We start from the raw sequence: 15313 nt of genomic DNA, 5'->3' as shown, positions 1-15313 counted from the left end.
GAAGCAGAATTCCCCATGTGCGACATTAAGGTTCGCTTTATAAGGTCACCGTTTCTAAACAGCGTCCTAAAGCTTGTTGAAAGGAGGTCATCTTAAGGTTGAGTATTTGAGACCCTGGAGACAGCTGGTTGCCGAGCCGTAATAAAAGCTGTCCGGGTGTCGTTTTCCGAGTGGATGCAGCAGCCGTGGCCCTCGGCCGGGTGTCTAATGAGCCTCTCCAAATGTTTTGCTGGCAGAAGGACTCCATGAAAGATGACAGAAGAGGTCATCGTCATAGCCAAGTGGGACTACACGGCGCAGCAGGACCAGGAGCTGGACATCAAGAAGAACGAGCGCCTGTGGCTGCTGGACGACTCCAAGACCTGGTGGCGGGTGCGCAACGCGGCCAACAGGACGGGCTACGTGCCGTCCAACTACGTGGAGAGGAAGAACAGCCTGAAGAAGGGCTCCCTCGTGAAGAACCTCAAGGACACGCTCGGTGAGTGGCGGGCGCGGCAGGACCCCGGCCCGGCCTGGAGGGCGGGGCCCCGGTGCTTTCTCAGCGGGACTCGGGGTGGAGGTCATCTCTTTCATTTGCATTTGAGGGAAAAAAAAAAGGGTATGTTTTAAATATTGACATCTTTCTACTTGTCTTTTTAAAAACTCTCTGGACATTGAGAGATCCAGTGCAGGAATATCCGGCTGGTCATTTCCTAGAGGTTCTCGAGTTTGGAGGTTTATGTGAGCTGGCCTTTCTGTGTGTTTCGGACCCCCCTGCGTGTCTCTGTCTCCTGGCATCGACTTTCTGGAGGGTCCTGAAATGGAATGACCACCTCCGGGCATGTCCCCAGGTCCGCCCAGGCCATTCCATCAAATCTTTTTCTCTCTCGAAATCCTGTGTGTGTGTGGTGTTTGCACATAGAGGAGGAGATGGCAAAAAAGTACTTTGCACCCGGGGAATTTTTTCCCTCTGTTAAACTGGTGGCATTTCACGGCGCAGTCCTGGACGGTGGCAGCTAAGGTGGGGACTCGAGCGGCGGTGTGATGCGAGGCCGCCAGGGTGACCCGCAGGGGGCCTGCTGGGCGCCCAGCTTTCTTCCCACGTGCCTGTTCCCTTCCCTGGTGTCCGGACGTGAGAAAGAGCCCGAGTCCCCTGAAGTTGATGGTGTCCGATCTCGCCTTTTCGTGGACGTCCTGCAGAGGATGCGAGAGGGTGACTTCCTGAAGGTCAGCAGTGCCTCCTTCCGTGAGCACCATGTGGGTGGCCCCCGGGACCGCTGGTTATCACGGAAGAGTTGGCTCTTGAAACAGGTCAATGTTATCATTTCCTTGAGGCTTTCCTTTTTATTTCTAACAAGACAATCAGTTTCACTTGAGGGAGGGGAACAGGCAGGAAACCTGAAAAGAAAATTAAACTCTGAATGTGATGAGTGTTGCAAAATATTCACCTTTCATTTTCTGAAGTCTTGAAGGGTCCACTGACTCTTCAAAACCAAGTAAAGGGCTTCCCTGGTGGCGCAGTGGTTGAGAGTCCGCCTGCCGATGCAGGGAACGCGGGTTCGTGCCCCGGTCCGGGAAGATCCCACATACCGCGGAGCGGCTGGGCCCGTGAGCCATGGCCGCTGAGCCTGCGCATCCAGAGCCTGTGCTCTGCAACGGGAGAGGCCACAGCGGTGAGAGGCCCGCGTACCGCAAAAAACAAAATACAAACAAACAAAAAAAAACAAGTAAAGCCTTCATTCATTGGGTAGTAATTTTGTGTTGTGGGTTAGGTTATTTTCACGACTTGGAGAGAGAAATGAGACACTGGCCTGCGTGAGAATCACACCAGCTACCGTAGATTCTGCATGATGGAGAAATTACGTTTTTCATGAGCAATCTGATTCTTTTTCACAAAAGTGACCCTCTTTATTGTTTTTTCCAAGCAAGTCACTTGAAAGAAACGTTGTTGTCCTGTGCTTACAACTCTCTATTAACTGTGGCTAAGAAATGCGGGAAGCGTGAGTAGGTAAATACTTTAGGAGTGCCCTGCGCTTAATTTTATTTATTTTTTCCAATTTCAGCTTCTCACCCACTAAAGTACCTTTTTTTGGAGATGCTCAACATTGTTGACTTGTTTTGTCTTCTTATCCTTTTTCAAAACTACATTCTCAAGATTCTAGTAAAGAATGAAACACCCAGAAATGGAACGGAATGCTGGGGCGTGAAATAAGGCGAAGCAAAAGCCCTCTGACTTACCTACAATTCCCTGGAACAGCTCGTCATCCCTCCCTTCAGTTTTTAGAACGAGAAGACAGCTGAGCTCTGCAGCACATGTGGCGCTGGGGTTCGGTTTTTCACGAGTGGCAGTCAGTCCCCAGGGCTCCTCTCAGAACTCGGGGGGCCTGGCTCAGCCAGCCTGTCCTCGTGTGGGTGCCAGGCTGGCTCCCCCGCCCCAACAGATGGCCCCCCAGCTCTGCGGGCACACGTCTCCTTCCACAGAGCCAGCCAAGTTCCATTTTGGGAGAACACAGATTGTTAGAAAGCTCTTCCTGAAATAGAATCAAAGTTGGCTTCTCTTTAACCCTCTCCCCTCGGCTCTCCTTGGCCCTCGAGAGCCGTGCTGGGGAGACCTGCTGCTCTTCTGTGGACCGACCACCCTTTTCCAGGCCTCCTCCCCCGTCAGGCACATTACTGCCTTGGAAACGTTTGTACCTAGCGTTATTTAATGTAAAAACACCAACAAAGCTATGTTCTGAACATCCATATCTATCCGTGGTAGTTAGTATTTGTAGTCTAGAGACTGTTGGAGGTCAGTATGCCCATTGCCGAGGAGAAATACCCCCATTCATTGTCTGTCTTTTTTGCTTCCATGTGTTTGTCGTGGTCACCCAGAACCTTGCTTTTGTTGGACAAAGAGAGACCTTGTTGTCTCGGCATGAGTTTTCCATTGCCCCCCTTGAACGGGGTCACAGAGAAGGGAGGTACCCAGACAAGAACCACCGTGGAGGTGTGACTTACTATTTCTCCATCGTCAGACCTGACAAGGCACCAGCGTCGAGAAGGAAGGTGGGAAAACTTTCCGCAGCCTCTCCTGCCGCCCACTGGTCTCCGTTACAGAGAAGACTGGAGCTAAAGCATCCGTGGCTTCCTGTGTAAATTACCGTGACGGGTGTGCTGTTGGAATTATAGCGTGATCATAGACTGATTACGCACCCAGCGGAAGTTCTCTCTACTGTGTATTAGAAGGAGTGAAAACAACGTCAAAGACACCACCACACATGTGGACCTTCTAATAGCGACTCGTGACATCATCCGCATTTGTAATTCTACTGCCATGGAAATCCACCCGGTTTCTAAAGCCACGGTTAAGATTTCCCCGGCAGGCACCTGGTTTGAAACACAATAGCACTGGACTCCCCGTCAGAGTCCCTGTGTTCTCCTTGTGTGTTGGCATCTCTAACTGCCGGGGACCGTGACTTGGCAGAGCTCTCTCCTGCCTTTCTGTATCCCTGTGCTGTGCTGAGGTCGGTCGCCAACTTAATTTAATCGCATGTAATAGTTCGTTACAGTAACCTCCAGAAAGCGGTACCTTTCCCAAAAAGTTCTCTCCGTTAGGAAAGGACTAACGCTCTTCCTTTTCCCTTAATAATTTATAATTAAATAAAACGATATGACCTCGTGTTTGTAGACGGGTAGCACGTCGATACACTAGGTCTCCTCTCACGTTCAGCTTATGATCACGATTAGTCAAAGAGAGCTTTTCCACGAACAACAAGGAGCCGTCCTCAGAACCGTTCCTGCTGGCAGAGCCCAGGCGATGTTCTGAAAGGCTCGCTGCCTTCCTGGGCTCCGGCCTGGCCTCGGTGTTTTCCACGACCCGACTCATCAAACCATGCAGGTTAGGTGTTGGAAAGTGTTGTGCTAAGTCTTGCAAGATGGGGAAGCTGCTCCCGGGGAGGGATTTTACCGAAGAACGGTTTCTGTCACCACTTGACAACGGCAGCTGGAACCTGCCGAAGCCCTGAAGGTTAACTGTCTTCGCGATGGTTGCCTGAGGCCCAGGTGCCGACTTGGGCTACCCAGGAAGCTACGGTTCCGTTTATAATCTGTTAGCATCCGCCCGTGGAGGGCTTGTTCCAAGGCACGCACATCCTTCGCTGACCACCCTCCTGCGGCATGTGGAACCGGAAGTGAGCTGGCCCCAGTGTGCCCCTGCCTGAGGCCAGGTAGTCACCTGCCAGTGATGAGCTCCGGAGCGGTGCCCACCTCTGCGACTCCAAGCCAGACCTGGGAGCCGAGAGCGGCCACGGTGGGGGGACCAGTGCTCCCTAACTGCAGGAGCCCTTGCGCGGTTTGGGTTGATGCTTTTGGCCGGGGAGGGGCGGTTCCTGGGGGTGAAGTTCCCAGGGCTCCTCGAGGCATGTCCATGTACGGTTGACTGAGCGCCTTTCCCAAGAGAAGGCCTGTGGCAGAGACGGGTCACATGCCTTTAGCATGAACTGGGTTTTTTTCCACCAAGTTGACTATCAAAGCTTACTGGGTGGGCGTTGGACAGGGCTACGTCACAGAGATAAGCAGCTAGGATGTTAGAGGGAATCCTAGCGATACTGGGTTCCCTGTTCTAGAGATGAAAGCCAGGGCCTTACTAGCAAAACCAGAGTGGGGTCTGAGTATGACAGTGGTCGTGTATCGGTGTTAACGTCCCGGTTTTGTGTCGAGGATGCCCTTGTGTGCGGAGATGACACCGTGTTGAGGTGATGGGACAGGGCGCTGGCAGCCTACTCTCAGATAGTTCAGGGAAAATAACGTCCTTTGTGCTGTTCTTACAACTTATCTGTACATTGAACAAACGGGCAGACGTAGAGTGGTTTAGGGACTACCCCAGGCCGTGACGCTGGATCATAGCAGGGGAGAGGTTGTACCTCGGGCTTCCTGTTCTCTCCGGGCATCTGCGGTGCCGCAGGGCCTTACAATCGTCATCAGTCTTTCAGAGATGAGAGGATCGCCGAGGACCTGCTGAGATTGGACCTAACACACGAGGTTGCCGCCGGGTGTGAACGCGCCAGCGGATTCTTCCTCAGAACGGTTCCCCAGGACTTGGTTCCGAACTTTCCGTAATCATCCAGCAGGTGCCCTCCGTATCACTGGCAGGCAGGTGAGGGAAGCCCGCTTCCTGCCGGAGCGGCCCAGGCTGCTCTGGGCCAGTTCAATGTAGGCATTTTTGTTGCAACAGAGATGGGGCGAGAGATGGGCTCCAGCCTCCGTGATGGGGAGGCCGTGGAGGGATCTTCTTTCCGACGCTGCAGGACTGTGGTCTTGGCTGTGATCAGAAGCGTTCTCAGTAGGGCTGAAGCAGGGCAGGCTCTGTCCAGATGAGCCAGACGGATGCTGTAGTCGCTGGTTGTCACAGGCTGAGTTGGAGTCGTCCCTCCCTCGCTCTGTCCCTTGGAAATGCTTCTAAGCCACCTGGTTCCCCGCTGAGTGACCTTCGGGAACAATTACCAAAGGCTCTGAAACAGGGATGCAGACGTGGTCTCGGGATCGGCTCCGTGTCACAGGGTGTGTGTGGATCAGACGGGGGAGGCCGGCTGGACGTTCTTTCACCTGGTGGGTAGAGTTCAGCCCCTGACTCTCTGCAGCCTGTGATGTAACTGGAAGAGTAACAGTGGCCCGGATGCGCGGGGGTCATTAGGACAGTGGCACTGCCCCTCCTGGCCCACCAGAAACGGCTGGATGAGGCCACTCGGGCCTCTCTTATCCTTGCGGAAGCAGCGTACATAGGAGGGTGAGGCTGGGGTCTTTTCAGATCCAGGCTCGGCACACGCCCACACGCCAGTTGAGCGATTTGGGGCGAGCCGTGGAAGCCGCAAAGCCTCAGCTGCGGTGTCTGTAGGGCGGGATGAGGGACCACTTGTCCCATCAGATGGTTGAGACTGAACTCCTTCACGGGAAGGATGCTCGGGGCTGGTCTTCGGTGGAGGGAGAGGCAGAGGCTGGGAGCAGGGGGCGTGTGGGAGGACAGTGAGTGAGCCGGCGGCACTGAGGGCCCTGGGTGACCCACACTGGGGAGGCCCCCATCATTAGACCTGATGCTTTTGCAAAGGGGAGCCCCAGCGGTTGTCCTGTGGTGGATGGGTGGTGGCCGTTGGGGTGTATGGCAGGCATCTTGATTCTGGTCCTCGGGGTGGGAGCGGCGGTGCCAGTGTGTCAGCAGGAGGCTGGGGACGAGATCTCAGGGTGGCCCGGGGGGATGTCACCAGCCCTGGGCTTCTAGGGAAGGCCCAGAACTCTGTGCCAACCGGGTGTGAAGCAGCAGGTTAGTCACAGGTGACTCAAGGGTCTGCAGCCTGAATGAACAACCGGCAGAAAGACAAGAGGGTTAGGGAAGTAGGACGAGAACCTGGGCCGTGATGACGAGACGCGCTGGAGTTGATGGCGGGCCCTTCGGTGGGAATGTTTCACGCTTCAGGCATGCGTCTCAACTTCAGGAGACAAAATTCAGATTTTGCTGTCACACACGGCCTGCAGGGGAGCCCTGGCATTTGAGGCATTTCGCGAGGTTCCTCCACCAAGCTTCCGCTCCGCCGTGGTCTCAGGGGCCTCCGTCTACTTTCTACAGCTGCCCCCAAGCCCTCCCCCGGGAGGGAGCCCCCGTGACAGCCGGTGCCTGGGACCCGCGGCCTCCATAACCACCATCCCCGCGCTCCTGACACCCATGTGACGCCCGAAGCCAAAAGGAAAGCTTAATGCAGCAGCAAATTCAACCCGAGACCCGGAACGGATGTCGTGTGCGTTTTCCAGCGTGTAGGCAGTGATAACGATTTCTGTGTGCCTCTCTGGTGCTACCTACCTGTACACCTTTTTGTTTAATCTTCCCAGTAACCCTCAGAGGAATATACTAACATCCTTATATTTCACGTGAAAAAAATGAGACTCGGAGGTTAAGGGATGTGTGTGCCCAAGAACACACAGTAAGTGATGGGTTGAAATTCAGAGCAGGTCTGCCCGACTCCTCAAGCTCTGCTGTTGTTGGTCAGCCTCGGGGGTTGGGGATTCAGATTGCGGGGAGCCCTGGGGGGTGAGGGGAATGCCGCCTGCTTGGCATCGGTATTGGTGTATCCAGTCGCTCCCTGGTCCCGCCTGCACGGCTGGGTTGGTTTTCTCCCACCCTTGCTGCAGCCCCTGGGACTCGAGGGGACCAGCTATACTTCATAAGCATCGTTTCCTCCCGGCCCTGGGGGTTCACTTATCAATAACCGCCTGGTTCCGTCACACTGAGGGGAGCAGGAGCCTTTAATTAAAATGATTCGGAAGCCGAGTGTCCCAGGAACTCACCTGCTTTTCCCCAGATCGATTCTTATTTCGGCAGTAGCTGTGTCGGCAGCAGGCTTGTTCCGGGGGGTCTGCGCGCGTGAGATTTCAGCCGTCTTTGCCGTTCACAGGCTCTTTGTGTGACACGGGTTTCTGCACTCAGGTAGTCCTCAGAATTATCCTCTCTGAAATGCCTGTCTTTTATAAAACTGTTCACTGAAGACTGGCATACTTATTAAAAAAAAGAAAATTGGAAAATAGAAAAAAACAAAAATCACCTGTGATCTTATCACCCAGAAATAATCACTGTTGGCGTTTGCATCTGTTTGCTAAGTATCTCTACACACGTAGAATCAAAATCAGGTGGCAAAGGTGACTTCCTCGCATCAAAACCACTGTCACCAGGCAGTCAGTCCTGAAACGTCTACCCGATCGCGGAAGCCTGATCGCGACACGTGCTGGAAAGGACCTTTGCCGGGTGAGTTTGGTCCATGCCTCCCGGCTCCTTAGTGGTCAGGATGCTCTGTATAAAACCGAAGAGGAGAAGCTGATGCTTTATAGTGCATTTGTCTTAGAAGTAGTTTGGTTTCCTAGGTTGAATGTCCATAAAGAATAAGAAAATTACCGTTAGTCTTTTTACATGTCACTTAAACATACTTCCTAAACTCAGTCACCTTCTAAGGAATCAGTACAAAAAGTACAAAGTACATTTTTCTCACTTAAAGTGCAGAGCCAGACCACGCCCCATGAAAAGTTTGTATGTAACATGCGAAGAAGATTGACCGATCTCAGTTTGATTTTAAAGGTCCAGCTTCTCCAACCTATCACCTCTTCCCCGTATCAAAGCAGGGACTCTGGGTTTTCAGAGCTGCATTTAACACTTGAGGTTGACCTTTTCGGTCTCTGTTGTACGAACCCGAATTAGGTATTATGTGGCATAACTTAGAACTCTTTAGAATTCTGTCCTGCGAGATCGTTCGCGGTACAAATGACCCGCCAAATGTAATGCCCACAGACTGTGGAAACGTCGACAGCGATTGTGGTGCTGGCGCCCAAAATACACTTGGGTTTGTTTGCATATATCGTAAGTGTCCAAGTATTTAGAACAAGAAACGTAAAACAACTCACAACGGATTAGTGGGAGGATAATTAGAAAATAGAGACAGATTGTTCAAAAGAATGCTCATGGGAGAAGAGCCAGGAGAGGGGATGGGGAAGGAGGAGGGGTCTACGCTTGGGAGATAGAGGAGAAGCAGGTGTGCGGTGACACGGGGTCTTGAAGCCAGACGCGTCGGCCCCTGGGCCCCTCGAGCCCTGAGGAAGGACAAGGACACCACGTAAAGCATTTCCCAGTTTCTTTCCCAGCGACCGGCACCTGGGTTGCTTCTTATTAAAATGATCGTTTTTCTAAAGAACATCGATACCAGCCTTTCTTGACTCAAAGTTACTCAAGTGGGAGCCTTCGGTTTTAGAATAGAGAAAACGTGGACTACAGATGCTGAGAATTAAGTAAAATCTTCTCTCCGTGTTTCCAACTGCGCTTCCCCATATGGCCTGCACTCAGTTTCAGATCTCGTCCATATGTCTCGAACGTTCCTCTTGCCTATTACACGCTCGTGTCTGTCGCCGGGGCCGGTGTGGGGTGCAGGGGGGTTTGTTCAGGACGGGTGCCGTGGTGCTGACTGCAGAGCCTCTGGGGCTGCTGGAAGGCCAACCAGGCGCCTCCTGCCCTGAGCCCCGCGCCCTGCAGCCACCGCTGCTCTCTGCACGGGCGGGCACCTGCTCACATCACTTTGTCCACAAGCCGCTCCCCGATCAGCCCCTGCAGCCTGCCGTCCCTCTCTCTCAACTCTTAACTTCGTTCTCTGCTTCCAAACTCACGGATTCTGTGAGCGTCCAGATTGTCTCCCGTGGTTCTCACGGCTGGGAAGCCACCTGGAGGGCAGCTCTTGGTGAGTTTTCGGGCTGGGGGTCTCCTGGAAGCCAGCCATCCTAGGGTGGCTGTTTGCAGGGAACCTCCATTGATTTTATAGTTTTGGCTTTTTTCACGGAGCAAAGCAGTTGAGAGTCTAACTTGGAAAATTTACAAGTGGGTGTTCATCGTGGAGCGTGGATTGGTAGTGAAATGGTTGGGGCCCTTAGGCGCTGATCTAAAGTGACCGGTCCTGTAGTATTTAGCCCAACACGCCCAGCCAGACACTGGCGACAGGAGTTGGCTGTAGGATCCAAAAGGGCCACTGACGGTTCTCCTGTGGTTGTTTCTGTGTAGCCTAGTACGTACAGTTAAGTTTAAAAAGTGAAGTTCATTCGACACTTTGGGCTCTCTGTGTAGAATCCTTGAATCCTGGAAAGGGCTCTGGAGATAACCTGGTCCACAGCTTCCTATGAAAATGAGGCACGTTGAGTTACTTGTCCAGGGTAACAAGGTGCTTCACAGCAGAGCCAGGAGCAGGCCTTGGGCCCAGGCAGGGCGCTGCCACAAAAGCCAGCCGGGAACGAGGGCCTGGCGGCCGAGCCCAGCTACATCAGGACCCCTCCCTGGAGCCGACAGGGGCCTGGCCTCTTAGTAACCAGAGTTCACCTTGTCCAGAGCAGTGTGTGGTCCCGGAAGCCCTTCTGTCCAGCCTTGGAAGATGGCGTGTCCCTTGCACTTCCTAACTGAAGGCCAGCTTTGCACCGAGGAACGTCCTCTCCTGAGATGCAGCAGAGGGGCCCTCGTGTCTTAGCTGCTCCTGAACCAGAGAGCAGGACTGAGGCCAGGCTGTCCCGCAGGAGCATTTGAGGGAGAAAACAGACACGTGCACACCTCCGTGGAGAAAGCATCACCTGTTCTTTTCTCCACCGGACCTTGCCCTCAACCAGAGAGGAGCGATAATAGCAGTAAAGCACCACGCCCGCAGTCGCGCGGCTCCTGCTGTGTACGGGACGCTACATTCGGTCCCCTCCTCAGGCTTTGGAGCCTCACAGCCGCCCCACCAGTGCCACTGACATCCCCGTGTCACGGCTGCAGAAACGGGAGAAGAGAGGGCAGAACTGCCAAGGCCACAAGCCAGTGGGGCAGGAGCGGGGTCAGAACTGGGGTCCGGTTGTCTGCCAGCCGCTCGCCCCCACCAGCGTGTCGTCCCTTTACTCGCTCGCTCTCTTTTTTGTTACCATATTTCATCTTGCTGAGCAGGCGTGGGCTCAAAAAGTTGCGCTTGTGAGCCTCTGCCCGGGGCTGACACTGCGTGGTGCTTCGGAAGGTCACGTTGAATCCGTGCACGTGCGCGGCCCACTCCCACCCCTGTTCTGCACACTCAGAGATGCTTGTGCTGATGCAGCAGGTATGTGTGTTGAGAGGTACTGAATATGTATTTTTAATTACAATCTATAATTACAATTTTTTAAAAAATTCTTTTGACTCGCATCCGTGCTACCGTTTGGCTTTTGCATTTGGTTGACCATATCCTGTGCTTCTAAACCGCTTTTCTTCAGGCTTACACATTCAGTCATGTTCTATGCCTGCCTGCTCACGAGGGAACGGGCTTTCTCGGGGGCAGGGATGGAAATTCCGGTTCTGGGCCCGTGGGCCTGTGCGATGGTAGCCTTTGCCCCTACGCATCTCCGTCTTGTGCTACCTGCTGGTACATCCGCCCGCTGGATAGGGGACCATCTGGGCACGTGGATGGTGAATGGCTCCCTTGTCCCTCGGCCAGCTGGCGGCCCGACGCGGGCCGTGTGAATCTGCCACAGGGGTGGCAGCTCCCATCCATCGCATGAAGGCTCCTTCCTCCCCCTGCCCCGTCCTGGACCAGCCCTCCCTGAACTTGGGGGTTCCATACGGCACGTAAGGGCACGTTTCATCGTAGGGTGAGGGGTACGCACCTAAGGTGCGCGTGCCTAGGAGTAAAGAAGTAAACCCCCTGGGTTCGTGGCAGTTTCGGGGGGGGGGAGCATGGAGCCCCCGGTGTTTCCCACAGGCCGTACAGCAGACTGACTCCGCTTTAGGAAAGGACGGTGGTTTTCACCTTCGAAAGCTTGATTTAAGCTGCTAGTGGGAGAAAGGCTCCTGGCCCGACTTTATCCTCAGCCCTTCACCTCCCTGGGGCCTGGCACATCCCGCCCGTCAGGAGAAAGTGTTCCCCGCTCTTGCTGTTAGGACCTTACAGGGCAAGCGTCTGCTTTGCTGGTACTGACGTGGCAGCGGCAGCCGCAGGGCTGCGGTTTCCTGCGGGTGAAATGGGTCCCCGGGACCAGCTGGACAGTACCAGGCATCTCAGACCTGGGCATGAGAGCCATCACCCGGCTGCTCCAGGTGACGCCTGCCCTCCTGTCACTCACTCAGAGGCGTGACCGCGGTGCGACCCGCTGGACGTGCAAGCCCAGGGAGGACGAAGCTGACCCCTAGGGCTGCATTTAGTCCTCCGTCCTGGACGCGGCTGGGAAGTAGGGTGTCCTCCTCTTCGAGTGGACCCGGTCCCTGTCAGTGAGGCAGGCGTGGTGCCAGGCGCAGTATCTTCCACCAGTGACGCGGGGACGAGGGTGAGATGGACCAGCTCTGTGCCCTGCCCGCCACAGTCATGCTGCCTCCGCCGGCCGCGTCTCTGCCCCTCCCTCCCCTCCCCGGACCCCTGCCCAGTCCCCCCCCCACCCCCGTTCTCCACACACTCTGCATCCTCCCCAGGCTCGCACGTCCAGCAGGTAGCAGCGGTTGCGCCTCTGAGTGACAGGAGGGGCAGGTGCCACCTGGGGCAGCCACGCCCCAGTCTGCTTGGCCTGAGCCCCGGCCGGCTCTCAGATGCTCTGCACTGACCAGCCCATCCGTCGCTCTCCGGGCTGCCCTGGGGGGTTCCTCCGAGACCCGCCTCGGATGGGGCCGGTGGCCCTGGGTCCCCGTGCAGAGCAGAGCAGAAGTCGAGGTCAGGGGGCTTCGGTCGGTTAGGCCTAACGTCCATGCCACCCAGAATCTTGGGGTAAATATTCAACCCCAGGCTGCTCTAGGATTAGGAAGCACGGCCTGTGTCTGCTCAGCCCTGCGCACAGCCGGGGGCTCCCCAACTTTTGCTCTGTTTTCGGCGGCGTTCTCACCCACGCGTGCCTGTTTTCTCGGGGGGCTCACCAGTTCGGCGTATTTCAGGAGGTGAGGTGGAAGCGGGGAACGAGAGTGGGGAAGGGTCATTTTATTTTTTCCAGAGCCCTTAATCAAAGTGACAGAAATCCAGAAATCAACCCAAAAGTAGCTAAAGAAAAACAACAGGAAGAAGAGGAGAATTTAAAGAGGGATTAGCTCACATCATTGGGAAGTGTGGTTGGATTCCCGGGCTCAGCTCACGTCATCCAGGTTCTGTCTCTGGGCCTCTTCTTCACACAGGCGCCTACAGGTGTGGCTGACTCTTGACAGCCGGTTTCCCCCACCCCAGGCTGCAGGGGGAGTTCTGATCCGAGCCCTGGGGATGGGCCCTGCTGAGACCGCGAGAAGAGAGAAACTGTTGAACAGAGATGGCATAGAGGGTGTGGAACAGATTAAAGCAAGAGAGAACTACTGCATTAATCCTCAATGGTGGTCCTTCAGAAAATCCTTCAGTTTAGTAAATGGGAGGTTTCTTCCTTTATTCAGATACTCGACTGTGAATCCTGGCACTAGACATTCTCTGAGTAGTGGAAGCTAGTCTGAAAAACTAGATACAAACTAAACGAACATATAGGACCACGAATAGCTATTAGGAGCCAAACATTAAATATATCCTCTTACATGAAAAGTTATTTCAGCTACTTTGTACCTGAACCAATCTTGTCAGACCTCCTTAGCGTTTAGTGATAAAAAACTTCTGTATTAATAATTTCAGTTGACGTTCCTAACCCTGATGGGGAAAAAGCCCCACAAATTAATAACCTCTATGCTTAACTTAGTATAAATGACATTTTAAGTGCAAGGAAATTTTCTACTTGCATCTGGTTTATGTCACAAATCTGATTCGTAGCAAAAATAAAATGGCTTTGCCGTAGAGCTCCTGAAACTCAGGTGCGCTGTGTCTAAATGTATGGGCTGGAGTACTTGTACGAACTGTCCAATTTGTTTGGCATTTTATCTTAAATCTGCAGACTTCCAGCTGGAAGATGGCAGAACATATTTTAAAGTCGTCTGCTGTAACATCCCTTTATCTTTTTTTTTGGTGGGGTGGGGGTACGCGGGCCTCTCACTGCTGTGGCCTCTCCCGTTGCGGAGCACAGGCTCCGGACGTGCAGGCTCAGCGGCCATGGCTCACGGGCCCAGCCGCTCCGCGGCATGTGCGATCTTCCCAGACCGGGGCACGAACCCGCGTCCCCTGCATCGGCAGGCGGACTCCCAACCTCTGCGCCACCAGGGAAGCCCTTGCTTTTTTTTTAAGTGGTGATTTCCGTTCCTTCTTCGTTCTTTCCTCGTGGAAGGTATGGCATTTTATACATTACTGAACGAGCTTAGAGAAAGTCATAACTTTGCGGGAAGAAAGTTACTCAGCATCGCCAAATGCAGCGTGCCGGCAGTAGGAAAGGTTTCCTAGTGGCCACGTTCTACATATTCTCATCCTTGATGTGATGGGTCCAGTGCGGGCCGCATCAACACCTGCAACAAAACGTCCAAACACCACATTGTGTACAGTGGAGGATTTTACGATGAACTTGAGAACTAAAAGAGACGCACACCATTTGAATTCGTCCTAGATCTTGTGAAAACATGTTAGTGCTCTCCGGGCCTCGGTCCATCCATCGTGGCCTGGCCGGAGCTGCCTGGGTGTCCCACACCACGTGGTCGGTACCTGAGGCCAGGGTGTGGTGAGGAATGTGGCCAGCTGCTCTGGGAGGTGCTTCTGTCTGCGGCCCAGGCTGACCCGGAACCCGTGCTCTGGCCCTGGGGAGCAGGCCTTGGAAAGGGCCAGGAAGCACGTTCTCCCAAATGTGGCCCAGAGAGGGGGCGAGCGGAAGCCCTGGTTAGCGAGGGCATCTGGTGGGCCAGGTCCTGGTTAGTTACTGTTCAGTAGGTGAAGATGGGCTGGGACTTGGCAGACGGGGTGTGAGGCTCTTGCCTCTCCTGTCGGGAAAAACGTGAAATCTGAAGGAAATTAATCACATTATCCTTGTTAAAATCACAACACACATTGGAGTCAGGTTGTGTTTTTGATACAACTGGAAGAAGGAGGTGGTCTGACTTGAATGAACGAAGAAAAAGAGAGCAGAAGATGTGGGGAAATACACAGGCAGAGAAAGTGGGGAGCAGGGGAGTTCCCACACTGCCTCCTTCCCTAAAAGATAACGGATTTGCCTTTGAATTAGAGCCTGGACGCCAAGGCCGTTCAGAGCCTGGGGCTCATACACGGGTCTCTGTCCCCTCCGACCTGGCATCTCGTAGCTGGCACGCGGCGGCAGTCACGTGGCCTCGGGGGAGGTCCAGGCAGGGGGAGATGACAGGGTCCTGAACCTCCAGAGCCTCCTCGTTCGACATCCTTGTGATCCCGGCCGCGTGACTCTCCGGAGCCATTCACCTGGTTGTCCTCATTCAGAAAGGCCGCCCTGGCTGCTGGTGGTGGGTCCCCTTCCCTCTGACGCCTTTCTCCTCCCTCCTGCTGTTCCCCGGGGCTCCCCAGGGCTCCCAGCCCTTCGGCCCCATCCACCCGGGCTCTGGCCTCGGGCAGAATCAGGGTCAGGGAAGAACTGGGGAAGAAGAGGAAGCTGAGAGCCTTTGTCAACAACCCAGGACTTTGTTCTGTTTACTCATTTCCACCCGACGCCCCCTCCAGCCTGCCCCAGCTGTCCCCAGACTTGTCCTGGGGCCCCGGCCTGTTGCTCCTGATGCAGTTCTTATCCCAAACCTTCTTTCCCTAACCTCAGCCCCACTTCCACCTGGACACACAGGGCCCATTTCGTTCCCTAGAATCAGAGGAAGTGTTCATCACAGTTTGGGAGGGTGCGTGAGGGGATCTGGAAACCCCATTTCAGAGCCCTGAATGCATTTGCCCATGGAAATCATGACACGAGTAACGAGCATCTGCCGTCACGCTTCACGCTAGCCTCTGACGGAACTGTG

General features: G+C 54.4%; 1 protein-coding gene across 11 annotated transcripts in view; it reads left to right on the top strand.

Annotated features, from left to right (window-relative positions):
- The window catches only part of NCK2 (NCK adaptor protein 2), a 133813-nt gene that overhangs the window by 93773 nt on the left and 24727 nt on the right, over positions 1-15313 (top strand). For 9 of the 11 annotated variants that reach the window (XM_060309641.2, XM_060309639.2, XM_070046882.1 and 6 more), the window contains one exon: positions 237-478. In XM_060309641.2, the coding sequence (XP_060165624.1) occupies positions 253-478 (226 nt within the window). In that variant the 5' untranslated portion in view covers positions 237-252. The remainder of the gene's footprint in view (positions 1-236; positions 479-15313) is intronic. The other 2 variants (XM_070046881.1, XM_060309645.2) reach the window with 1 other exon arrangement.

The sequence above is a fragment of the Globicephala melas genome, chromosome 12 (genome assembly GCF_963455315.2).
Source record: "Globicephala melas chromosome 12, mGloMel1.2, whole genome shotgun sequence".
Classification (NCBI taxonomy): Eukaryota; Metazoa; Chordata; class Mammalia; order Artiodactyla; family Delphinidae; genus Globicephala; species Globicephala melas.
Note: the sequence above shows the minus strand (reverse complement) of the source record. Positions and strands in the feature narration are given on the sequence as shown.